Here is a 26,752-nt window from a genome sequence, read left to right as displayed (position 1 = left end):
TTTTTAATTATTTACTGTAAGTAATATAAAAGTGTGTGTGTGTGTGATCTTGAAGACGAGACTCGTTCTCTTTTCTTCAGTAGTGTCAGTAATCAGACAGTATCTGGTGGTTTTGTAGATCTGGAGACCTGTGTTCAGTCAGATAAGTGTTTTTGTTCAAATAACAATGAATTTGATGTGAAATATTTCAGTAGAAGGACCCCTGGAACAGTGTTTTCTTGTTAATCATGTTAATCATGTAAATTGAGCAGCTTTAGGAAAACTCTTTTTCCCGGGTGTGTTTCTCATGTGTGTGATTTCTGTAATGAGTGTGTTTGAGCTGTGTGTGTGTGTGTGTGTGTGTGTGTGTGTGTGTGTGTGTGTGTGTTATGCTGGAAAAAGACACGGATGCAGAGGAAGACCAGAGAGCTGCTGTTTCCTCTGGGAGCTCAGGAATCATGGGTAATAATCAACTCGTGTTCTGCTGGAAAATACATATGATGTTTAATATTAATATATGACAGACAGACAGCTTCTGTAACTCAACAGTGATAGGCTTTCCCACTGAACACACTGACTGCTTCAGAGGGGCATGTTGTCACACTGTATGGCAATTTACAAAGTATAAAAAGCATTTTCCCAGCATGCATCTGTATTTAAAATGTATTAAACCTTAAACAGTCATTATCAGAAACACCATATATATATATATATATATATATATATATATATATATATATATATATATATATATATATATATATATATATATATAGTATACTATATGGAATTATATAGGCAATGTCAACATAAAAGCAAACTAAAACTTTTTCATTAATTGTACTATATTTATGTATTGCAAGTAATTTGGGGAGTTTAGAAGGCACTCGTCTTTATCAGCTGCTTTATAAATTTAAATAGTATGTTAATTTAAATGCATTTGTCAAACTAAACCTACAAAGCAATGCATGTACATTTTTTTTTTTTTTTTTGGCAATTATTATTTTCTAATGTATGAAATGCACAAAATTCATATATTACATATCCACATACATTTATATAGACTGATCCTTATTAAAGTTATGATTGTTATTTTTATTATATATGTTTTAGGGGACAAATACAAATTGTGCTTTTGTGTGACTTTATTTACAAAAACTAAAATGTATTATTTTTTTTATCAGTAAAGTAAAACAGCAGAAGGATTCCAGCACGCAGGGGAATAAATAACACGACATATAAACATAAAGATCTGTGTACACACACCACACACACACAGAGAGAGAGGAGAGAGAGAGAGAGCGGCCAGGAGAGGGAGGAGGAGAGTCGACAGTCATCTGATTCTTTTCCTGTCCCACCCTCCACCGGACAGACGGGAAGAGCTGACGGCGCTCGAGCTCCACACACCGCCTCTGAGAGCGACTCCGAGCCGCGCGAAGCAACACGGACGACGCGGAGCGGCAGAAACGACGCGACGCGACGCCACTGAAACAGCGAGGCGCGATCAGCCGCGCAGACAGAAGTTCCAGAACTTGAGCAGAACTTGAGAAACTGATCAGACCCGCGATGATCGGAGAAACATGACGACGCCAGCGCGTTTCTGAGCGCGTTTGTCCGCGAGTCGGAGCGGCTTTTCCTGCTATTCTTCTTCTGAGCGCTTCCTGCTCGGGCAAAACCACCAACAGCTAAAAATACTGAGCCCTCAATGGAGCCCTGAGCACAGACTTCAGCTCTCCAGGGCCGATGCGTCTCCAGTCGCTCGGGGGTTTTACAAGGACTTGATCTCTGAGATGTTTTCCTCTCATATGTGATGTTTTGGGGGGTAGATGCTCGTGGAGAGACTGATTTGGTGTTTAGATGGGGATCGATGACTGATGGAGACGCTTCCACCGATGATCCGGGCGTACAGGGTTGTGACAAACCCACATGAACTTCAACATCACACTTCTTCTGATTTCACTCAAAGTGCCTTGTAAACTCTCCATGGAGCCGCTGAAGAACATATTCTCCCGCGGCCCGGTGTCCGCCTGGAAGAGTCTGGATCAGACTCAGAAGGGTAACTTCACCAACCCGGTTTGGACCGCTTTGTTCGACTACGAGGCTTCGGGGATAGACGAACTCACACTGCGTAAAGGAGACCTGGTGGAGGTCCTGTCTCTGGATTCGGAGATATCCGGAGACGAAGGATGGTGGGCGGGAAAGGTCAACAACAAGGTGGGAATCTTCCCCTCCAACTATGTCTCCTTCAAGCCCAGTGGATACGGTGAGCTGCAGGGCTCGGGTCTGGGACCGGCCGTGGTGAGCGAGCTGGAGCCGGACACGGTGGACTTCAGCGAGCTGAGTCTGGAGGAGGTCATCGGGGTCGGCGGCTTCGGGAAGGTCTACCGAGGGACCTGGAAGGGCGAGTTGGTGGCCGTGAAAGCGGCCCGTCAGGATCCAGACGAGGACATCAGTGTCACAGCACAGAACGTCCAGAACGAAGCCAGGCTCTTCGCCATGCTCAAGCACCCCAACATCATCGCACTCATCGGTGTGTGCCTGCAGGAGCCAAACCTGTGTCTGGTCATGGAGTATGCGTCCGGTGGCCCGCTGAGCCGTGCTCTGGCCGGACGGAGGATCCCGCCACATGTGCTGGTCAACTGGGCGGTGCAGATCGCCCGAGGGATGCTGTACCTACACAACGAGGCCATCGTCCCCGTCATCCACCGAGACCTCAAGTCCAACAACAGTGAGTTCACATCCTTCTGTTCGAGACATGCTGTTTCCAGCAAACCTTTACGTATGTATGTTATTTAGATTCATGCTGTATATGATACGTTCATGACCTTGCATTTCTATACATTTTTTAATAGCCACAAAAATTTAGACTTGCTAATGATTTTAAAGCGTCCATTTCTTTTATTTTTGTCAGGCCGTTGCATTTCCTGGGAATTGAACCCATGCACTTGCATCTTTATTGCCACTCTGCTTTCCGAGCTCCAAAAAAAGTTTTTGACTATAAAGCATCCATTTATTTTGTATGTACATTAATATATTTAGCAGAGACAATTATATTTATTTTTTCTGAAGCAGTTTACATTGCATTCAGTCTACATTATCTGGTCAGTTCATGCACTTCCTGGGAATCGAATCCCATGACCTGTGTTTTTATTGCCACTTTTATTTTTGAGCTTCATAGAAGTTGAGGCTAGTGAATGACCATAAAGGATCCAATTCTTTTATTTTGACACTGCATTCAGTCTACACACTTCGTCAGTTCATGCATTCCCTGGGAATCAGACCCATGACATTCTCATTGAATTACAAGAATACTCAATTTTCCTTTAAAATACCATATAATTCCTTTTTGAACCCATGACCTTGCATTTCTATTGCCAAACCATACTTTTAGAGTGCCAAAAAAAGTTTAGACCAGCTAATGACCATAAAGGATTATTTTATATTTACATTATTGCATTTGGCAGACACTTTTTGTTTTTCCAACACAGCTAACCCAAACATTGTATTCAATCCACACATTTGGTCAGTGCATTTATTCCCTGGGAATCGACCCATGACTTTGCTGTTTCTATTACAGGTTAGACCAGCTAATGATAATGAAGGATCCATTTCTTTTAAATGTACAAAAGTGTATTTGGCAGATGCTTTTTTCCAAAGCAACATGCATTGCATTCAATCCACACATTGGTCAGTACATGCATTCCCTGGGAATAGAACCCATGACCTTCTTGTTGAGCTGCAAAGAATGCTCAATTTTCCTTTATAATCTAATTTCTGTTAGAGTCCATCTCAACACTCCCATTTTTCATCCAGTATGGTCTGTTCTTTGGTCCATTCAGCTGCTGGTGGTGTTGTGTTTTGGTTTGGGATTATTATCAGGCCCACATGGAATCTCGCCCGCAGAACTCATGGGAAAGGGTTTGCAGGTTCCGCAGAGTTGTAACGCCCTTCATTTACAGAGCTCTACATCCTCTGCCTGTTGCATGTGTGTTTGGTTTGGTATTGTGTCTAACTCGAGTGTGCATTCAGCTCTGCTGGTGTAAATTTAGCTCTACTTAAATCCATTCCACAGAATTCCACCCATATTCTTATTACAATTACATCTCGGTCTTGATCGTATGTATTGGGGTTATCTGGTTGCGCTCCAGGACTCTGAGAGAATCGCCTGTTTCGGAGAAGAGGATATTCCCATGGCATGTATCACACAGTTGTGAAGAGAATGCTGTTGGCCTGGCTATCAAATGACTCACACACACACACTTTACCAAGTTGTGAAATTTGATTACAATACCACTCACAGGTCAAATATCATATCAGGACACAGACATACGGAGCTGGGCTTAGTTTTGCATTGATCATTTTATCGTATCATGTTTATTTGTTGTGTACTGAAATCAATGCTACCTGTAGAACTGTATGGTCTTGATTTTCCTTGGACCAAAGTAAATGTATTATTCTTAAATTGAACTGTTCTGATCATCAGGATGATCTGTTTAGATAATGCAAACATGGAAAATCACTGGCTCATGATTAATACGTTTAACATATTTTGATCCAGCAGTTGACCGTGTTTCATAAAAGCATAATAATAAGAATGAACAGTAATGTTTAATATATACATATTAAACTCTAACATGAATTGCAGCTGTGTATATTTCAGCATTAGTGAAGACTTTGATTGCATCTCATCTGATCAGAATAAAGAGTCAGAACTTTAAATATTCATCTCGTAAACACAGAGTTGTTTAATGAGAAGTCAGTAGTTTAGTTAGTAGTTTCTTCAATCATTCGTTTAATGTGAACTCTGTATTAATATACATATTACATCTGAACATCTGTTGATTTCCAGCGTTCTCCGAGACTTTGATCACAGAATATGGAGTCAGTTTATGAATGTTCATCTCGTAAGCACTATACGTATACAGAGACGCACAGTGCTTTTTAAAAGCGAGTATTTGTAGTCTTCCTTCCTCAATTTTTCTTTCTTTTCCTCCAGTCTCTCACACCTTTAACCAGTGTCTGTTTGGTTATTGTCCACCCACGTATATCCCATGATCCTTCACTTCCCTCCCGAGTCAGGGAGAGAGTGTGTCCGGTGGGCTGGAAACCACCTCAGTAGCATAAAACACACTTTTTTAATGCCGGCTCGCAACACACTGCAGCGGCTGTAGCTGCGATCTTATCTCTCTCTCTCTCTCTCTCTCTCTCTCTCTCTCTCTCTCTCTCTCTCTCTCTCTCTCTCTCTCTCTCTCTCTCTCCCTCTCTCTCTCTTTGTTGTTTTTTTTATTCTTTCCGAGCTCTTTGTCCCAGACCTGCCCTTACTTGTCTCTTGAGCTCTGTCTTTCCAGATCGCAGCATCCTGTGTTTTTCTTTCTTCTTTCGTCTGTTTCTCTTTTTTTTTCTCCCGGCTAACTTCATTTTTCGCTTCCTACTCATTTTCTAAAGACAGCCTCGCTCTGTTCCTGCGCTCCGCTCGATGACGGAGGATCATGGCGCTCAGTCTCTGCCATGCATTTGATCAGCAGTTCCTTCACTTCTCATTATTGCATCACTCGTTTCATCTCAAGAGTTTGTTTTTCAATTAGTAGTTTAATGAAGCGTTCTGTATTCCAGGGTTTATTTAATCAGTAGTTAAATGTAAAAGAGTTTCTTCTTTATTCAGTAGTTTAGTGTGAACAGTTTCTTCTTTAATTGGTAGTTTAGTGTAAATAGATTAATGTGATAAGTTTATTCTATAATCAGTATGAATAGAAATACTTTCTTTAATCTGATAGTTTATCTGGTTTCTTCTGTGTTTAATCAGTTCATTCTTTCATCAGTAGTTTGGTGTGAAGTTACAGTTCAGTGTATTCTGGTTGAATCGTGAATTAATCAGGTTATAGTTTGTGCTAGGAAGCGTCACCTGTGATTGTGTCCTGATCCTCATGTGTGTCGTCTTCAGTCATTCAGATCCTCGCTCAGCTCATTCTGTCCATTTCTGTCTGATCCATTATGATCTGATTGTTGATCTGATGCTAGAAGCTCGGCTTGATTGTGGTCTGGCTGTGATGTTTGTCCTGCGAGAGGATTCGGTGTCCTATAATCACATTCAGTGAGACGTCTGAAGATTTCGCACCCAGACGTGGCTCATTTGTGTCTGCGGTCCAGAAGCATCTGGTGTTTTCCAGGTGAGTGAGGAAAGAAGATCACTTTACAGGAATCTAGCTAAGCCAAGCCAATTTGATCTGTATAGTGCTTTTCACAATACACACTGTTTCACTGCAGCTTTACAGAAAATCATGACGGTATAATATCTGTACTTTCACTCTTTGAAGCAGATAGAGCTGGACGGTAATATAGTTACATTATGTTATGATATAAACAATCACACAGTTGAGATCTGCTGCCTGCTGAGTGTTTGCAGATGAAGGATTTTGACACAGACAGACATTGTAATGATAGTAGAAGACCTTTACCAGAATATTCATTCCTGTTAGATTTTTGTGTGTACAGAGAATCGTGTGTTGTGTTTTGCAAAAAGTGTTTCCTTAAATTGAAATCGGAGTCAGAGGCTGATGATTAGTGTATGGATTTGCAGATTTGGTGTGTGCTTCCTCTGTTTGAGTGTCAGCTCTCAGAAACTGTGTGTAAGCCGTCGAAAACAAGTGTAACATAACACTGGGATGTGTTTGGTGAGTAAGTGGTGACAGAATTGAAAAAAATGCACGTCTAAAACTTTTACTCGTTCTGTTTCCTGATATATTAATATTTGATCTGTTTAGGCATAGAATGATCAGTGCGGTGCTGGGAGAGAGAGAGATAGAGTGTGTGTGTGTGTGTGTGTGTGTGTGAGAGAGAGAGAGAGAGAGAGAGAGAGAGTGTGTGTGTGTGTGTGTGAGAGAGAGAGAGACAAGGAGGAGCAGCTCATGGCCTCGCCGTCTCTTTATTTTGGAAAGGCCGCATCCGGAGATTGAGCAGCAGATTTGGGGAGGAGGCAGGTATGATCTTGGCACAGGATTCCCCTTGTTCCAGCCTCAGAAATATTTCCCAGCATGCACTGGGAGTTCAGCTTTTTCCCAAAGACAGCGGCGCTCTGGAATGAGCATGTCAAAGGGGCAGAGTATTCCAGAAGCACACACACACACAATGAACCAGATCATTTGAATGTGTTTTGTTTCCTAAACGAAATGTGCAGTTTGCCCCCGATACACTACTGCACTCTCCATTGTCATTATAAGTCCACGAGTGTTAGTGCTTAAAGTCGACATGACGTATAAATGAATCAGTTTCTAAATGCCTGTTATTGATTGTAAACAGTTTAGCCTTGCATGTTTCATTTTTAAACACAGATCTGTTACGTGTGCATGATGTTTACTGACCAAACAATTCCAGTGTTAACTCTGAGATGCTATTATAGCTTTCATTAATATTTTTAGATATATTTTTTGTTCATAAGATAAATAGTAAATATATATATACAGTAGATAATCATAAATATAATACTTTAAAATATCATCTTTTTCTTTTCTTTTGTTCTTTATTTCAGGCAAAGGGTTTTGTAATGGTTCTAGTGCTAATGTAAGTTTCAGCTAACATTAATAACCCTGGACACAGAATGATGCCACTGATATTCCTGAGAGCTGGACGGGGTCAGAGGTCACGTCAGCACCCTGCACTAGTTAAACTTCAGCCACTCACAGCAGCACAGCAGAGTTAATTAGTGACCCATTCAGAGATTTCAGAGAACACTTATGAACCTGCTCTCTGTTTGTGAGAGATTTAGAGGCTTTCTCTCAGATCAGTTTTAACTCAACACCACAATATTAGGGGTTGGGTGGGGTGAAGGGGGTTCCGGGGCATCGCTTGCAGGATGGGTGGTTGCCAGGGTGTTGCTATGTTGTTTGAGTGGTTGTCAGGGTGTTGCTATGTTGTTTGAGTGGTTGTCAGGGTGTTGCTATGTTGTTTGAGTGGTTGCCAGGGTGTTGCTGTGTTTGAGTGGTTGCCAGGGTGTTGCTATGTTGTTTGGGTGTAGATGGGGTGTTGCTATGTAGAGCTGTGCAAGCAAGACAAGATGTGGATGACTATAACATACAGTTAATCGTGCAGCCCTATTGCTGTGTGGTTTGAGAGATTGCTGGAGTGTTGCTATGTGGTCTGAGTTAGGGATGCACCGAAATGAAAATTCTTGTCAGAAGTCGAAATCGATCAAAATGAAATGAGGGGTGAATACTGAACACAGTTTTTTGCATTTTCAAAGAAAAAATAAATTACAAAAACAACAATTTAAAAATATTTATTTGACTCCTAATGACTGAATCATTCATGTATTTTTTTTCTGTACAAATAAATGAAGTCTTGCTGAGCAGAAGAGACTTTTTTAAAAAGCATTAGAAAATATGAATGTGTACATTTTATAATAAATGTATTAATAAAGCTGTTGTAATTATTACTAGCTTTATCATTGTCTTTTTATTTCAGTTTACACAACAAGAGTAAAATTACAAAACTAAAATTTATGGATGTTGATGAATTTTTTTTTCTTTTTTTCTTTTATTTTAGCAGAAAACCTCCAGGAAAGAAATCAGTTCTTCTTTTTGTTCACAAAAGCAGATTTATAAATGATTCTCATTACAAATTTGGGAAGCTGTTTGTCTCACATACTGCATCGTCACATCCATGCCTTGTATAAAAAATAAAAAATTCCTGAGCAACTGACGAGTAACACTGTTTCAGCACAGATTTTGAACCCTGGCTATCGAGCAGATAGTGCCGTGCAGTTTACATTGTTTACGCTCTACACTGGTTGGAGTTGCTGTGTTGTTTGGGAGGTTGGTGGGGCGTTGCTATGTGATTGGGGGTTGCTGGGGTGTTGCCATGTGGTTTGGGGGGTTGCTGGGGCGTTGCCATGTGGTTTGGGGGGGTTGCTGGGGCGTTGTCATGTGGTTGGGGGTTGCTGGGGCGTTGTCATGTGGTTTGGGGGTTGCTGGGGCGTTGCCATGTGGTTTGGGGGTAGCTGGGGCGTTGCCATGTGGTTTGGGGGGGTTGCTGGGGCGTTGCCATGTGGTTTGGGGGTAGCTGGGGCGTTGCCATGTGGTTTGGGGGTAGCTGGGGCGTTGCCATGTGGTTTGGGGGGGTTGCTGGGGCGTTGCCATGTGGTTTGGGGGGGTTGCTGGGGCGTTGCCATGTGGTTGGGGGTTGCTGGGGCGTTGCCATGTGGTTTGGGGGTTGCTGGGGCGTTGCCATGTGGTTTGGGGGTAGCTGGGGCGTTGCCATGTGGTTTGGGGGTTGCTGGGGCGTTGCCATGTGGTTTGGGGGTAGCTGGGGCGTTGCCATGTGGTTTGGGGGGGTTGCTGGGGCGTTGCCATGTGGTTTGGGGGTAGCTGGGGCGTTGCCATGTGGTTTGGGGGTAGCTGGGGCGTTGTCATGTGGTTTGGGGGTAGCTGGGGCGTTGCCATGTGGTTTGGGGGTAGCTGGGGCGTTGCCATGTGGTTTGGGGGGGTTGCTGGGGCGTTGCCATGTGGTTTGGGGGTAGCTGGGGCGTTGCCATGTGGTTTGGGGGGTTGCTGGGGCGTTGCCATGTGGTTGGGGGTTGCTGGGGCGTTGCCATGTGGTTTGGGGGTTGCTGGGGCGTTGCCATGTGGTTTGGGGGTTGCTGGGGCGTTGCCATGTGGTTTGGGGGGGTTGCTGGGGCGTTGTCATGTGGTTTGGGGGTTGCTGGGGCGTTGCCATGTGGTTGGGAGGTTGCTGGGGCGTTGCCATGTGGTTGGGGGTTGCTGGGGACGTTGCCATGTGGTTTGGGGGTTGCTGGGGCATTGCCATGTGGTTTGGGGGTTGCTGGGGCGTTGCCATGTGGTTTGAGGGTTGCTGGGGTGTTGTTATGTGGTTTGAGGGTTGCTAGGAGGTTACTATGTGGTTTGGGGGTTGCTAGGTGATTGTCAGCAGGTTCTGTGTGAGATCTCTGTGTGTAGTGGTTTCTGACTGTCTGAAATGTGAGAGACTGTATGTCTCTGTCTGGTGTGGCCTGGATTCTGCTGCACTGGGGGTTTTCCCTCAGAAGAACGAGTCTTTGTCTTGTAGGATGTACAGGAGTCACTGGCAACCTCAGCGAACACACACACGCACACACACAGACGGGCGGCTGTGAGAAGGTTAGCTGATTGATCATGTGATCGCCGGCTCTTGCTGAGATGAGTTCTGGGAGCCGCCTCTCACACAGTAAACAGCCTCTGCATCCAAACAAACCGGTCACCGTGGTTACCATCGGCCGGTGTCGCCGTGGCATCCAGCATGTGGTGAAGACGGTCGCATTCCTGAAGAAAGCCCAGAGTAATTACAGAGTGATTTCTGAGCAGAGCAGATGTGCAGAGACTCGCACTGAAGCACATGAGAGATGAGAGACACGTTTACAGTCTTCTTGCACTGTTGCTGTTTTCACTGAACACTTTACCGGCGATAAAGAGTACGATTTGATCTGTTAAATAGTCAGCAGGACACAAAAATGGTCATTTGACAACCAATTTACTTGCATTTGATTTAGGTAGACTTTGATTATTCAGCTTTTAGTTAAAATATTGACTTATACATATTCTAACAAATTAATGTAATCACTTCAGCTTTTGAAAATCATATTATGTAATTATAATTATTATACAGTTAATTTACACAAATGCATTACGCAAACAAAATGAGAAACTCTCATTCACCATTTAATTATCTATATGAAAAAATGTGTGACATGTCATTCTGCAGAATTTTTGTAGATATGGATTAGAAACAAAATAAAGGTATGTGATTAAGATGCTTTACTTTTGGATAAATTGTTTTATTCATTGCATTATCTCTCTTAAGCTTATAGGGTTATGATAATCAAAACAGTACTGAGCTAGACCAAGCTTTGATCTCTGAAAACCAAACCATCACTTTAATGAAATCATATTTTCCTGCTGATAAAAATGTCTTATAAACTAGGGCTGGATGATATGACCAGAATTTATATCACAATATATTTCTTAGTTTCAGTCGATCCAATATAAATCCGATATAAACACCATAAAAAAAACAGCAAAGAACAGCCACAACAGAAGTCTGTACCTACAAACTTATGGAAAATTAATTTGCTGAGTCCATGAAACCTACTCCTGTTAAACTATACAATATTTTAGGGTGAAAAAAATGGCACAAATAAATACATTTTCACCTTTGTATTTGTATTTAGTCTTCATACAAACAAGAAATGTGAAATCTTAACTTTTGATCAAATTAAAACATCCTTGCTAAATGAGAGAATATTTTCTATAATTTAAATATATATATATATATATTTAAATATATCTCTAAGCTTTTGAAGCTTTTTAATGGTATGGTGTATAATGTTACAAAAAGCTTTTTATTTCAGATAAATGCTGATCTTTGGATCTTTCTATCCATCGAAGAATCCTGAACAAAATGCATCATATTATTCTGATTTCTGAAGATCATGTGACACTGAAGACTGGAGGAACGATGCTGAAAATACAGCGGAGCATCACAGAAATACATTACACTATAACAGATATTAAAATAGAAAGCAGTTATTTCACACATTAAAAATATTTCAAAATTAGCTATAGCTCCACACTGTAGAGCTGCGTTATAACAGAAAATCAAGTTATAATTCTAATCGAAAGCCACACAGACGCTGGTATAAGTAAATAAACGTGATGTGACTGGACTTTACTGGAGTACTGAATAAACATCCACTTCGCTGTAATCAGATGCTTTCTGAACTGCTGCTTTCTCACCACTGTCAGCTTCTGCTGTTTATTTTGTTATTAAGAGGAAAGTGCATATATTCACATATTCATCCAAACATGACTCAGCAGCTTCAGGTCGGGCTGTGTTTGCTCTGAACTGAAGCGCTGTCTTCTTCTCTTGAATTACTCTTACTGTGTGTTTTGGAGGTGTATAAGGATGTCAGATGTTGCTTGAGCTCTTCGGCTCGATCTCTCATACTGCAATACAGGAAGTGCAGAGAGCAAGACTCAGACGTGCTGATTTTACAGAATCATTTCTGTGTGGAAATCTCAGTATGAACGCTTATCTTTGTATTCTGTGTCTGATTTATGAGGCTTTCCTGTGAGAGTGTTTACTCTAGATCTGCTTCAAATATACTGATCAGCACAGGGAGATTTCCTTCTCCATTTACATTCATGCACATGAGAATAATGTCTGTCTTTGTTATGTCTGTGCATGTTTGCTGAACATTTTTATCTGTTTAATTAGTCTGTGCTCATGATGACTTTGGCTCTTCTGTTCGATCTCTTGCTGCTCTGTGATGAATTGCTTTTGTTTCTCATTTGTAAATGTCTTTGGATAAAAGCATCTTCTAAATGTGTCGGTGTACAGGAACGCATGCCGTGTTGACCCAGTGTATCTAGTAGCTCGGACAGGATCTCTGATGAGGTGTTGTTAGTGAGTGATGGTTTATAAAAGACTCCACAGTGAAGCGTATTCTTGAAAAACGTCTTGAAGTGAACTTAAGAAACTGACAGATTCTGTCGTTTTTATTTAGAATTGTGTCAATTTCATTTGCGTCACTTCCTGTAGAGAGCAGATCGACGGAAACCAGCCTTACCGCCACAGAGGCATGTGTGTGTGTGTGTGTGTGTGGGGGTGTGTGTGTAAATGCGGTCGGTGGCAAAGAGACAGACGGATTCTTCTATCTGGATTGACGGCAGAGCGGCAGTTTCACTTCTTCTCGTTCTGCAATTTTGTTCCACATTTCCATTATCATCCAGAACACAAATGTGTGTGTGTGTGTGTGTGTGTGTGTCTAAATATTTACCACTTCAGAAACTGGCAAGTTTAAGGTCTGCTGACTGTGTGTGTGTGTGAAACGCAAAGCTCTCTCTCTTTTTCAGCCTTTTTCAACAGCTTTGACGTCTCTCTCTCACTCACACACACACACACACACACACACACACACAAACTGTCTTCCTACTGAGAAAGAGACAGGCAGATCTCTTTTTCTTTGTGTATTTTTTAAATGTCTAATATAGTGTTTCCACGGTATCAATATTTCAGTATTTGGTACCTATACCAGTGAGCATCCACGTTCTCTACCCATTTAGGTCCCAAATCAAAACACAAAAACATGCTAACTCAAAAAATCGGACTTTACTTTCATTTAATCCAAACTGTGTACATATTATATATTTTTAAATGGGTCATATGATGTGATTTCAACTGTTCCTTTCTCTTTGGAGTGTTACAAGCTCTTGGTGAATAAAGAAGATCTGTGAAGATGCTTAGACTAAAGTCTCTAATCCAAAGAGATATTCTTTATCAAAGTTCAGACTCGTCCACATCGCCCTAAACACCTGGTTTAAACACACCCCACATCTCTACATCACTGTGTGGGGAGATTAGCAGAACATCACCCAAATGTTCATACAAAGAAAGGAGTAACTTGTATTCTCTCTGTTCCCACCGTCATGTCGTGGAAAGTGAAACTGCTTAGTTTGTTCTTCTAAAAGAGGATGATAACTGCTTGGTCCTACCTTGAGCTGATCCATGCTGATCGCTGAGGAAATACATCAACTTCATGCTGTGGGTCACAGGATCTCACCGTGGACGAAGCCCAGGGTCCAGGGTCATCACTCCAGCCGTGCCGTACTCTAACCAGCCGAACGTTCCTCACTCAAGACCTCAGTGTGATCTGTAGACTAGCCTACAATGGGTCTGTGCTCAAAGCCTGCTTCTATAAATTGAGACCGTTTAAACTTCACAAGGACAGTCTGGCACTTCTGACTCACAGTCTGTAAATACATTTACATATTTAAAGAATGTGCCGCTGATGATACAAATGTGAGTTTTGAGCAGTGTAGAGTAGAGCTTGTTGTTTGTCGTTTCTCTAATCACAAATGCAGACATGATTTTATGTTTATGCAGCCCCATAAGCAATGCAATGAGTAAAAAGACAATAAAAGTCATTATAATCAGTAATTATGTCCCCACTGGATGCAGCCAATGTCTTGTTTGTAATGGATTTTATTGGTTTTGTCTCATTGCTCCGGGACACACATCACAGTACGGTGAGGAGCGTAACATTTCTGTCACATGCTTGAGGCATTCAGCCAATCACAACGCACTGGACAGCTGGCCAATCAGAGCACACCTCACTCTTCAGAACGAGGAGCTTTGTAAAAATCTACTATTTTCAGAAAGTAATAGAGGAGAAACAATAATGTACAACACGCATATTTAAGATTCACAATTCATTTAAAAGCCTCTAGTGTGTAAAAATAGTAATATCATCTTGCCTTTTTTTTAGCCTAATAAAAGTTCTAGGTGCATTAAATAGTTAATAATAAAAAAAATGTCATTCTAATGCCCGTTATATTATCGTTAGCCGCGCTTATGTTAGCGATTAGCTTCTCTAATAACTGCTAGAGCGTGCAGAGGTTTCCCTGGTAACGGCTGTAATCAGATGAACTCATTTGTGTTCTGCAAGTGAACATCGCTTGATTGTTCATCCTGAAGAAGCACGAAGTCACTTTTACAGACTTTTAAATTAAATGTTCCCTTCTGGTGGAATGACCTCCCCAACTCAATCCGAGCAGCTGAGTCCTTAGCCATCTTCAAGAATCGGCTTAAAACACATCTCTTCCATCTTTATTTGACCCTCTAACTTTAACACTCACTATTCTAATTCTATTCTTTAAAAAATCTAACTTCCTTTCTAATCTTTTTGTATTCTATTTTCTTTTCATTAATTATGCAATTGTGTGTGTGTGTGTGTGTGTGTATGTGTAAAGACCTCTAACTAGCGTGCTCCATTCTTTTTTTTATTCTATCTGTTTTCTTTTTATTTATTATATTAGTTAAAATCCCATGCTACGTATATTGTGTTAACCTAACTGAGACTTGTTATAGCACTTATATATCATTGCTCTTTTTGTTGTTTTTGATTGCTTCCACTGTCTTCATCTGTAAGTCGCTTTGGATAAAAGCATCTGCTAAATGAATAAATGTAAATGTAATGTAAATGTTTAACACAGTACACGATGCAAGGTTTTTAAATATGATTAATTATATAAAAAGAAAACATAGAATAGATAAATAATAGAGCAAGCTAGTGTTATTATTATTATTTTTTTAAGTAAACAATCAGTAAGTATATGAATAGAGTGCAAGTCTAAAAGGAGCATGTTTGTTTTTAGAATAGTATAGCATGATTGTTTAGAGGATGTGAAAGATATTCTGTTTGTATTTATTTATATATATGTGTGTGTGTGTCCTGCTGTCATTGTGTGGTCTATGTTTGTATGATGCACATTGTTTTTGGAGGGAAAACATTATCACAGTATTTCTGACATCTATCTCTATCTCTATCTCTCTGTGTGTGTGTGTGTGTGTGTGTGTCAGTTCTGCTGGCAGAGCCTGTGGAGCAGGACAGCATCGAGGGTAAAACCCTGAAGATCACTGATTTCGGTCTGGCGCGTGAGTGGCACAAGACGACGAAGATGAGCACCGCAGGAACCTACGCCTGGATGGCCCCGGAGGTCATCAAGTCCTCCACCTTCTCCAAAGGCAGCGACGTCTGGAGGTAAACATGTCTGCTGTGAGATCAGCGTTAATGAAAACTACAGAAAAACACTCATTTTCATTGTGGTTGCCAGATTTCAATCTCCTACTGTAAACATATAAAAACGTAATGTTTGATTAGTAATATGCATTGCTAAGAACTTCATTTGAACAACTTTAAAGATGATTTTCTCAATATTTACATTTTTTTTTGCTCCCTCAGATTCCAGATTTATGTTAGTTGTATCTCAGACAAATATTATCCTCCGAACAAACCACACATCACTGGAGAGATCATTTATTCAGCTTCAGATCATGTATAAATCTCAATTTCCAAAATGTTACCCTTGTGACTGGTTTTGTGGTCCAGGGTCAAATATATATATATATATATAGACAGATTCACTGCTTGCCCTCAAAACCACACTTTCTTCTGCAGGGAACATCAGATGCTCTTGATCCACCCGGCTGTGTGTGTGTGTTTGTATATATATTGTGTGTGTGTGTGTGTGTGTGTAGTGTGTGAGTGAATGCTGTAATTAGATGGCTATATAAAGCGGCTGTGGGCCTCTCTCTCTCTCTCTCTCTCTCTCTCTCTCGCTCTCTCTCTCTCTCTCTCTCTCTCTCCCTCTCTCTCTCTCTCTCTCTCTCTCTCTCTCTCTCTCTCCCTCCCTCCCTCCCTCCCTCTCTCTCTCTCTCTCCCTCCCTCTCTCTCTCTCTCTCCCTCCCTCCCTCCCTCTCCTCTCTCTCTCTCTCTCTCTCTCTCTCTCTCTCTCTCTCTCTCTCTCTCTAGTTATGGTGTGTTATTATGGGAGCTGTTGACCGGAGAGTCTCCCTACCGAGGGATCGATGGTCTGGCCGTGGCTTACGGAGTCGCTGTGAACAAACTGACCCTTCCGATCCCGTCCACCTGCCCGGAGCCCTTCGCCCAGCTCATGTCCGGTGCGTCCTTCATACTGTCATACACTCAGTCATGCATTTTCTCTAATGGCCAATGAAACATATGTCTTTCAATAGATGCTTGTTTTTTAAATCTTTATCTAAAATTAAAATTTAATATAAAAATAAAACCCCAAACCATAAAACATTTCTGTTGAAATAAAATACATTTTAATAATAAATTATGTATTTAATAAAATTATTATAAAAATAAAACCAATTTTAAATAACTTAAACTAATTTTATTTAAGCTAATATCAAAGTAAAATGCACCTGAATGATAGAAAATAAAACATTAAAAGTTCTTCAGTTTATTTTAAGCTCGATGCCAGAAAACTATGGAAGCCTGTTTCCACCACAGCTGAGAGAAAAAAAAAAGATTTCTTAATTCATAATTTCTTAAGGTTTTGGATTGGAAGAAGCATTTCCCCATCTTCCCGGTTTCAGACTGCTTTGAGGCAGAATTCGTAGCTACTTGCTGATATCTGTTGGTCTGACCGGCGTCGAGAGGGTCAAGCGGTTGTTGAATGACTGGCATCTGTTGTGAAAGCTCCTTGGTGAAATTGGTTATTGCAGTGCACAGATTTAGTTCCTCATCCGGCCCGTTTACAAATTGCGAACAAACCATTGTGTGGTTACCTTTTGTTTGGTTCCTCCAAGGTGCTGTTTCATTCTTTGCTCCTTAGTTGCTTCTCTGTCCTCCTCTGTTCGCAGCAGTAATAAAAGTTTAGTAAAAGATAAGTTTAAGTTCTGAAATCAGTCGATTGTCCCTACACCCTCTGCAGAATTGAGCCAATAAGCGTTTATCCATGTCTCTCTCAGAAACTCCTCCTCTCCTCACGGCACATTGCAGTGCCACCTGGAGTCTCTGCAGATACAGACGACTTCTCTCCATGATTTTGATTAGTGTCCATGAACTTGGCGTAAAGTTCCTCACCATCCTGGACGGTGCCATACGCCGACTCCAGCTGCTGCAGATACACATCAGGCAGCGCATCATGGCATAGATGTTTCACCATGGCACAGGCAGGGGGCAGCAGGCTATCACAAATTAGTCTGGTGCGTTGAAGATCAGAGATGGCTGGATCACGCAGCACTAATTCGACACCAGACCGCCAGGTGTCATAGTCCATTTCATGGGTTGACCTGGGCACTTTACCAGAGAACGGTCTCAGCCGATGGATGGCATGGAAGGATGTATCACTGCTCTGGACCACAGGCTCCACAACATAGTGCTGCACCTCAGGAGGGTTAAGGTCACCAGGTGCAACTGATCGTCCCCCGGCGCTGTTCATACCAGCACTGTTAGAGGCAGAAGCAGGTGGGGAGAGAGAGGTTTGTAAGGGAGCATACACTGGGCCAAAAGTTTGACTTGGTACAGGAGGAGGTACAGATGGCTGTGGAGGTCTTTTTGGTTGGTCAGCTATCTTTTGTTCCATTTTAGGGGCATTTACACCAATGGGATGAAGTTGTGCTATAGCTTGTTGTATCTGAGACATCATTTCACCAAGGACCATTGAATAATCTTTTCCAGACATTTTAGCAATTTCTTTCAGGTCAGATAAATAAGTATCAGTCTTTGAACCACCCAACTTTGAAGTGTAAATTTGGGATAAATTCTTAATATGGAATTCAGAAATAAATTTATACGGCCGTCGTGAAGACAGTTTTGCTACTGATGCTCCAGATGTGAATTCAACAACGAGCATATGATGAAATTCGGATTCTCTATCATTAATAATGTCATTGCGATTAATGTCGCCATATTGATCAAGAAAATCTATAACTTCAGAAGAGCTCTCTTCAACTGGCCCATCCACTAAGACGGCATTAGGAATTTTTATCCCGAGTTCTTCGAAAACTTCCATCGCAAAAACGGACTGGTGAGTCTGAATGAAAAAAAATGAATTACTGTACAAACCAGCTCCTGGCTTGCTCGCCAAGATGTAATGGGTCTTTGAGACTTTCTAGCCAAATTATATCATTATGATATATGTGCATATGGGAATGAAGCGCTAGTCTATGGAGACGTGTGCGGGGGACAGGCCAGTAGGGCGGCTGTTCAGTAGATGCTGCGTGGATGGTAGTCTCCTAGCTGTAGTAATTCAGCTCGCCATCATTCATCTCCAGACAGAGAGAGAGAACCTGGCCTGTAGTGCAACAACAGGACAAGTAAATAACAAGGCTAATTTGGAACCAAGTTTGCATTATACTTTAGCTAATTCCACACTCAAATATAATTTCCATGTGTATGCAATTCTAAATCATTACAAAATCATTAAATGTACATACTACAAATAATAAACATTAATTGCCTGACAACACAGTCAAAAGTGCACTATTAAAGTTGTATTGCCTGCACAAAGTTCAAATAAATAATCCAACAGTACTGTGTAATCTGATTTTCTTAATGCAGACTTAGTGCAAACAAATCTATTTGTAAACCAAAAACAGTGTTCACAACAGCATAAAAGGAATCAAAAACAATTGTTTTTGATCAGCCAATGGCAATGTTAAAGCTAACACTAATGCTAATGTTCAGCTCTGCTAACGTAATATGTTAGCCTCTAGCGTGTAGTTCATTCATTCATCCAGATTACTCACCAGTTCCTCGATGTAAACATAACCTGATGGCGGTGACGAATTCCCTGCAGCCAGTAAGCTGTTCTAAAAGGTTACAATGATATGCTTAACTTAAAAGCATGAATTGAGCATAAGAGTTAATCGTTTGTAGGACACAAACCTGTCCACAGCTGTCGATCGGCTTCCCCACACCTCTGAATGAGGAAGACGCCGCAGTCTAATTAAACACTCGTGCTCAAATGCGTGATTGGCTAAGCACAGTCAAGTGACTGGGGTCACGTGATTTTAACCTGAGTTACACTTACAAATCATTAAAATGAACATCTATTCATTGAGTTTATACAGTGCCCTCCACTATTATTGGCACCCTTGGTAAATATGAGCAAAGGTGGCTGTGAAAATAAATCTGCATTGTTTATCCTTTTGATGCCTTTGACAACATTCTAATGAATCATTAAACCAAAACAATTGAAAGTTGGGGAGAAAATCTCATGATGAAATAATAGTTTTTCTCTGATGCGTGTTTGGCCACAATTATTGGCACCCCTAGAAATTATTTTGAGTAAAATATCTGAAATATATTACCATTGATATTTACATCTTTTTAGCACATCATGAAATTGTCCATCTATGACTTCCTGTTCAACAGGATTATAATTATGAGGAACACAAAGGCCAATTACACCTTAATCATCCATCACAAGGAGTAAAACCAAAGAATATAGTTCTGATGTACAGAACAGGATTGTTGAGCTTCACAAAACAGAAAAGAGCTGTAAGAAAAGAGCTGAAGCATTGAAACTCCCCATTTCCATCATCAGGGCAATAATAAAGAGGTTCCAGTCAACTAAAGATGTTTCCAAACAGCCCCTACATCAGCACATGTTGTTCAGGAGGGTTTCAGGAAAAATTAAAAAACAAACTCCAGCATATTCAGTTATCAGACAGGACTGGATCTTCAAATGGTGCTGGCTTCTGTGGTAAGACCAAACTACAAAAAGAGCTTTTGAGCAGCAAACCCACCAGATGGGTTCAGTACAAACAGAGATAAATAGCAGCCTATGTCCAGGGTTAAATACACTGCCGGATCTTTAATGTTGTGGGCCTGTTTTACTGCCGGAGGTCCTGGACGTCATGTTCTATCAGATACCAGCAGATAACTAATCTAAACCTGACTGCTTCTGTCAGAAATATTATAATGGTCTGTGGTTGGATCTTCCATCAGGACAATAATCCAAAACAAACATCAAAATAAAAAAAACACATAAGCACATTACAATGACTGTGGCCAATATGAACTAGAGAAAACATTTATTTCACAATGAGATTTTTCACTTTTGCATTGGATTAAGTCATTATTTTGAGAAAGTTTATCATTATTTCGAGAATATTTCATAATATTGAGAGTCTTTTCTTTGAGAAGGTTTCGTAATATTATGACTTGAGAAATATTTTTTATTTTATTATTTTTTCTCAACTGTGGCAGCAACGGACTTACATATAAAACCTGTTTCTTGAAATACACTTTAACTGACTTAAAATAATGAAAAAATAATAAAAGTTTTAATTTTTCTATTTGCCAAGGCAACATTTAAAATTTTAATTTAGTTTAACTTCATTAAAAAAACTTCATGAGAAAAAAAAAAAAAATATATATATATATATATAAGAAAATGTATAAGAAAAAATTATAGACATATTTAAAAGGGGGTGAAAAAGAAACCGCAAAAGTACTGAAACTGGACCCAATTTTCAAATGAAAACAAAAATAAAATTCAAGGGACTTCAAAATATGAATAAAACCCATGACAGTATTTAATGGGATTATATAAGATTCCAATTTATTGTCAGTGTGCAGAGTAAAGAGACGATGAGAGATCAGAAGTTGTAATATTCTGTTTGAATAACAGTGTGTGTGTGTGTGTGTGTGTGTGTCAGAGTGCTGGGATCAGGATCCGCACCGCAGGCCCAGCTTCTCCTCCATCCTGCAGCAGCTGATGGCTCTGGAGGAGCAGGTGATGCACGAGATGCCACAGGACTCCTTCCATTCACTCCAGGAGGACTGGAAACTGGAGATCCAGGACATGTTTGACGAGCTGCGGGCCAAAGAGAAGGTGCATGATGGGATACATTAGAGCCGTTTGTGCTGTAGATCTGCTGTCGGTCACACACAACTCCTCCTCCTCAGCAAACACATGCATGGACTAGATCAGCTCTTAAAATGAAATAACTTTTTACAATGGCATTTCAACTCTCTTACCATAGTTTACATACATTTGTGAAGGGGCCTGGGACCCACTGGGGGCCTCCGCACAATTAAACGATTTAAAATGAGCTAAGACAGCTAAAAATCTAGATAAAGAAACTTGACAGCCAGTTACTTATTTTTATACATTTTTGTGTGATGTTTAATTAAGAACAACAATCTTGGAATTCCTGGATATATATATATATATATATATATATATATATATATATATATATATACACACACACACACACACACACATACAGGGGCTTGTCATATAATTAGAATATCAGAAAAAAGGTTTATTTCACTAATTCAATTAAAAAAGTGAAAGTTGTGTATTATAATAATTCATTACACACAGACCAATATATTTCAAATGTTTATTTCTTACAATTTTGATGATTATTACTGACAACTAAAGAAAATCCCAAATTCAGTATCTCAGAAAATTTGAATATAACTTAAGACCAATACAAAGAAAGGATTTTTAGAAATCTTGGCCAACTGAAAAGTATTGTGAAAATTAGAATATTGTGAAAAGGTTCAATATTGAAGACACCTGGTGCCACGCTCTAATCAGCTAATTAACTCAAAACACCTGCAAAGCCTTTAAATGGTCTCTCAGTCTAGTTCTGTAGCTACACAATCATGGGGAAGACTGCTGACCTGACAGTTGTCCAAAAGATGACCATTGACACCTTGCACAAGGAGGGCAAGACACAAAAGGTCATTACAGAAGAGGCTGGCTGTTCACAGAGCTCTGTGTCCAAGCACATTAATAGAGAGGCGAAGGGAAGGAAAAGATGTGGTAGAAAAAAAGTGTACAAGCAATAGGGATAACTGCACCCTGGAGAGGATTGTGAAACAAAACCCATTCAGAAATGTGGGGGAGATTCACAAAGAGTGGACTGCAGCTGGAGCCAGTGCTTCAAGAACCACTACACACAGACGTATGCAAGACATGGGTTTCAGCTTCACATTCCTTGTGTCAAGACACTCTTGAACAACAGACAGCGTCAGAAGCGTCCCGCTTCAGAAAGGACTGGACTGCTGCTGAGTGGTGCACAGTTATGTTCTCTGATGAAAGTACATTTAGCATTTCCTTTGGAAATCAGGGTCCCAGAGTCTGGAGGAAGAGAGGAGAGGCACACAATCCACGTTGCTTGAGGTCCAGTGTAAAGTTTCCACAGTCAGTGATGGTTTGGGGTCCATGTCATCTGCTGGTGTTGATCCACTGTGTTTTCTGAGGTCAAAGGTCATCACAGCCGTATACCAGGAAGTTTTAGAGCACTTCATGCTTCCTGCTGCTGAACAACTTTATGGAGATGCAGATTTCATTTTCCAAAAGGACTTGGCACCTGCACACAGTGTCAAAGCTACCAGTACCTGGTTTAAGGACCATGGTGTCCCTGTTCTTAATTGGCCAGCAAACTCACCTGACCTTAACCCCAGAGACAATCTGTGTGGTATTGTGAAGAGGAAGATGTGATATGCCAGACCCAAGAATGAAAAATTTACATTTGAAACGGTGTTTTGGTTCATGTTTATTTTATTCTGAGTAATGAATATGGCTTTGGTTTTAGTTAAGGATGATAACCCTGAGAAGCGCTGATCTAGTGTGTGTGTGTGTGTGTGTGCAGGAGCTGCGGTGTCGTGAGGAGGAGCTGAAGCGTGCGGCGCTGGAGCAGAAGTCTCACGAGGAGTTCCTCCGTCAGCGCGAGCAGCAGTTAGCGCAGTGGGAGCAGGACGTGTTCGAGCGAGAGCTATCACTGCTCATCATGGACCTCAACCAGAACCAGAAACCCAACGTCAAGAAGCGCAAGGGAACCTTCAAGAAACACAAGCTGAAGGTGAAGAACGGAGAGAAGATCAGCATGCCGCAGGGTGAGCTTCACCTCATATAAAGCTGATTGTGACAGCAGAATGGGAATAAGTGAACATGCAACAGAACACAGAAAACACACACTTCTTCACATCGTTAGTAATAATTAACCATGTTGTACTCAACAGTGAACCGTGTTAAAATCATACCTACACTGTTAATTAAACACCGTACAATAGAAAATAGTTTTATATTTCTGAAATGTTATGTTTAAAAGGTTCATATGTTGCTTTTGTAAAGATCATTATTTTGTGTATTTGCTGTAACAGAATATGTCGACATGCTTTAATGTTCAAAAAACACATTATTGTTCAAATACTGTACTGCTCCGTCTCTCTAAAACACAGGAATAAATCTCTGAGTTTGGATGTGTGTAAGGGCCGCTGAAGTGGAGGAAAAACTCTTTAAAGATCTGTATTGTAATTGACATCTACAGACACAAATAGACATTGCAATGAAACGAACAGTTAAATCTGAAAGAAGGCATGGTATAGAAGCAGAATAGAAACAGGATCTCTGTGGTGTGATGCGGTTGTTGTGATCTGAGTGTAGATGTCACTTGTTTTCTGCTGTTTAGATTTCATCCATAAGATCACGGTCCAGGCGTCTCCGTGTTTGGAGAAGAGGCGTAACTCTCCGGATCTGGGATCGCCGTCCATCGGTCCACGCTTCCGAGCCATACAGCGTGAGTTTGTACATCTCACTGATATGGATTCCAGAAAACCCAGTGCATGGTGAGTGTCTGTCAGCACATGGTGGCGCTGTTGTGTCTCAGATGTTGTCTGTGTGTCTCAGTGGGTCCCAGTGAGAGCAAGTGGAGCTCGGTTTGGCCGCTGGAGACTCTTCCTCTCAAGCAGACCAACGGAGAGAGGAAATTCACTCCTCATCTGAGCCCCAAAAGCCCCAAGAGTCCAAAGATCCTCCGTCTGAGCACGCAGGAGAACAGGTACATGTGTGTGTGTGCGTTACATCAGAATGTGTGTATGAAACCACTGAGTCTGATGTGTGTGTGTATTTGTGTGTCAGTCTGTCGATGAGAGCCAAACTCCTGGAGGTGGACAGTAACGAGAGCGAGGAATCCAGAGCTGATTTTGAGGAGTACAGACCCATCACACCAGAGTCCAGCCACAACGGTAACACACACACACACACACACTGCATTATTACAATTAATGACTTAATGAATGTTTGGAAATGTAAACTGATATTTCCTACTGACACACTACAGCAGAAGATAGACTTGAAACCAGTTTCAGCAGCTGATAACACTAGTGTTCTGATGGTTTTGTGTGTATACTGTATATAACACGTTACAAGTAATGCGAGTTACGTAATCAGATTACTTTATTGAGATATTAGTAAAGTTACATTACTTTTAAATTAGCAAGGAAATATATTTTACAAAAAAGTAACGCAAGGTTTGTTTGTTGTTTGTTTTTGTTGTTTTTTTTTACTTTTCCTGCTCCGTGTTGAGAGAAATTGGGATTAAGTGTTCTTCAGCCTGAGGCTTCTTCATTTCACTTAATTGTAAATAACCTTTAAAGATTATTTATTATTTTATAAAGCAGATTATTCACCAGGCTGTCACTTCTAGTTGGACGCGTGTGGACTCGAATGCCGTAGCATGATCCATCACAGAATCAGTGCTAACAGTTCACAGTTAAATCCAAATCCTACCTTTTCTTGTAACCTGCTAAAATCAATCATGGTGATGAACGTCATCAGAGATGTTTAATCCTCAAGCATTCTGAGCATTATTCCTGCTGGCGTTCACATCTATCCACAAGTCTTTACTAAATGCAGTAGCCTATATGAGACAGAATACAGGTGTTACTGTAACTATTTTACAAATGGTAATCAGCAACCAAATATTGATAATGTGAAAGTTACTGCCTTTTCCCTTGTTATGACTTGTCACTTCAGGCAGAGTACAGTAACTTCATTATAGGGGCAAAAATTAAGTTTGAGCTCACAATTTTTTAATGTAGATAATTTTCCAGTTTCCAAATCTCCAGTGTCCTACCTACAATACTGTACATTTGGCTGGACAAATAAAAAAACATTAAGGTATTTTTTCTTAGTTTCACACTCTAGCGAGACGCCTTTTAGAGCAGCATTACTTTCCATAAAAAGTAACTGGATTTTATGGAGTAATGCACTATTGTAATGTTATATAGACTCTGGCCAGCTCTGAGTGTAAGTGAATGTTTGATGTTCCTCGTGTGTCTCAGAGGGCTCTGAGAGCGAGGAGGGCTCGTCCCCGTGTGGTTCTCCCAGACCGGATGCCCCCGGGCCGGTGTGTCGAGTGAAGAGCACACACCGCGCTCTGCTCAGCAGCGCCGCCCTGCTGGCGTCCGTGGCTCTGGGCCGCTGTGTGGAGCCGCAGCACCCGCCCACTCCACCGCCGCGCACCTCGTCCCGGACACACCTCCCGGAGCCCGAGGTGGGGGATCTGATCAGCTTCAGTATGGACTCCCTGCCGCGGGGCCTTCTGGACTCGAACCCACGGCACGACCGGACTCCACACGCTAACGGAGACGCCGAGGGACCGCGGCAGAGCGGGGAGCGCAGGAGGAGGAGCAGCTGCGGACTCAGCTCCTCACAGCTCAGTAAGACCACTCCGCTTCAGTTATACAGCTTCATTGCACTCGCTGCACCATGCTGGATAAACTGAGAATCATGAATCAAACAGATTTGATGAAGGGATTGAAGCATTTTGTGCTTTCGGTTTGAGTTTGCTTGACAGACACTGTGCCGAAGCACAGTGCCCCAAAACACAACTTTAGAGACCTTTTATGTTAGAATAAGAAGATTAAATCTATTTTAAAAATGACACTTTTTGTCCAGAAGACCTGTTGTTTCAAATCGACATGTGACCATGATAAGTTTTGCTAACGCGATATTGATGATATCGTTGCATGCCTAATTCTCCTCTCTGTCCTCCGTTCTAGTCTTGGATCTCCCGCTGTGTCAGGACACGTTTGAGGCCGAGGACAAGTCTCCGCTGCCCTTCGCTCTGTATCCAGACCCTCGCTTGTGGAGCCCTAAAACCCGGCGTCTGGAGGTCAACATCATCCCTCGGCCGCGTCCGTCCCCTAACCGACCCCGCATCGACCCGTGGAGCTTCGTTTCGGCCGGCGTGACGGACAGAGCGGCCGCCCATAGGGTCATCAGCAGCCCCACGAGCCCTCGACTGGCCTACCAGCCCTCGCCCACAAACCCCTTCACAAACTGTGACCCCTTCCCTTCCCCGGACTGTGACCCCTTCATTCTGAGGGTCGACCCTGCTGTGAACTCGGACCACGCCTCGACCTTTGACCCCTTCTCCGCCCCGTTCCCCACCTCGCGCTCGGCGCCCTGCTCCACCAATGGCAGTCCCAATCTGTCCCTGCGGGTGGCGCCGCTGAACCCGGCCGACTCTCCGCTCTTAGACCTGAGCTGGATGGGTGTCAGCCGGCCCCTCGACGGCCCCAAAGAGAGGGTCCATCCTCACCGGAGCCTCGGCCTCAGTCCGTTCAGATCCTCAGCGCCGCTCAGAGACGACCGCTTCTGAACCCTGTCCCGCAAACGAGGGT

At 41.7% G+C, this 26,752-nt stretch overlaps 1 protein-coding gene across 1 annotated transcript; it reads left to right on the top strand.

Moving 5' to 3' along the window:
* Positions 1-1,294: 1,294 nt before the first annotated feature.
* Positions 1,295-26,752, top strand: LOC113105394 (mitogen-activated protein kinase kinase kinase 11-like). The gene is made up of 10 exons (XM_026266431.1): positions 1,295-2,707; positions 15,364-15,544; positions 16,316-16,464; positions 20,983-21,158; positions 22,936-23,179; positions 23,755-23,862; positions 23,973-24,123; positions 24,204-24,310; positions 25,409-25,786; positions 26,129-26,752. Exons 1-10 carry the CDS (start codon positions 1,906-1,908, stop codon positions 26,728-26,730), a joined length of 2,898 nt encoding a protein of 965 aa, XP_026122216.1. The 5' UTR covers positions 1,295-1,905; the 3' UTR covers positions 26,731-26,752.

Source organism: Carassius auratus, chromosome 7 (genome assembly GCF_003368295.1).
Source record: "Carassius auratus strain Wakin chromosome 7, ASM336829v1, whole genome shotgun sequence".
NCBI classification, from domain to species: domain Eukaryota; kingdom Metazoa; phylum Chordata; class Actinopteri; order Cypriniformes; family Cyprinidae; genus Carassius; species Carassius auratus.
Note: the sequence above shows the minus strand (reverse complement) of the source record. Positions and strands in the feature narration are given on the sequence as shown.

Bases quoted from the DNA above. Each gene is read 5' to 3' on its own strand.
- LOC113105394 (XM_026266431.1), top strand. From the start codon at position 1,906: ATGAACTTCAACATCACACTTCTTCTGATTTCACTCAAAGTGCCTTGT. The intron at 24,124-24,203 runs GTACATGTGTGT...TTTGTGTGTCAG, and splicing joins CTGAGCACGCAGGAGAACAG to TCTGTCGATGAGAGCCAAAC. The intron at 24,311-25,408 runs GTAACACACACA...CGTGTGTCTCAG, and splicing joins ACCAGAGTCCAGCCACAACG to AGGGCTCTGAGAGCGAGGAG.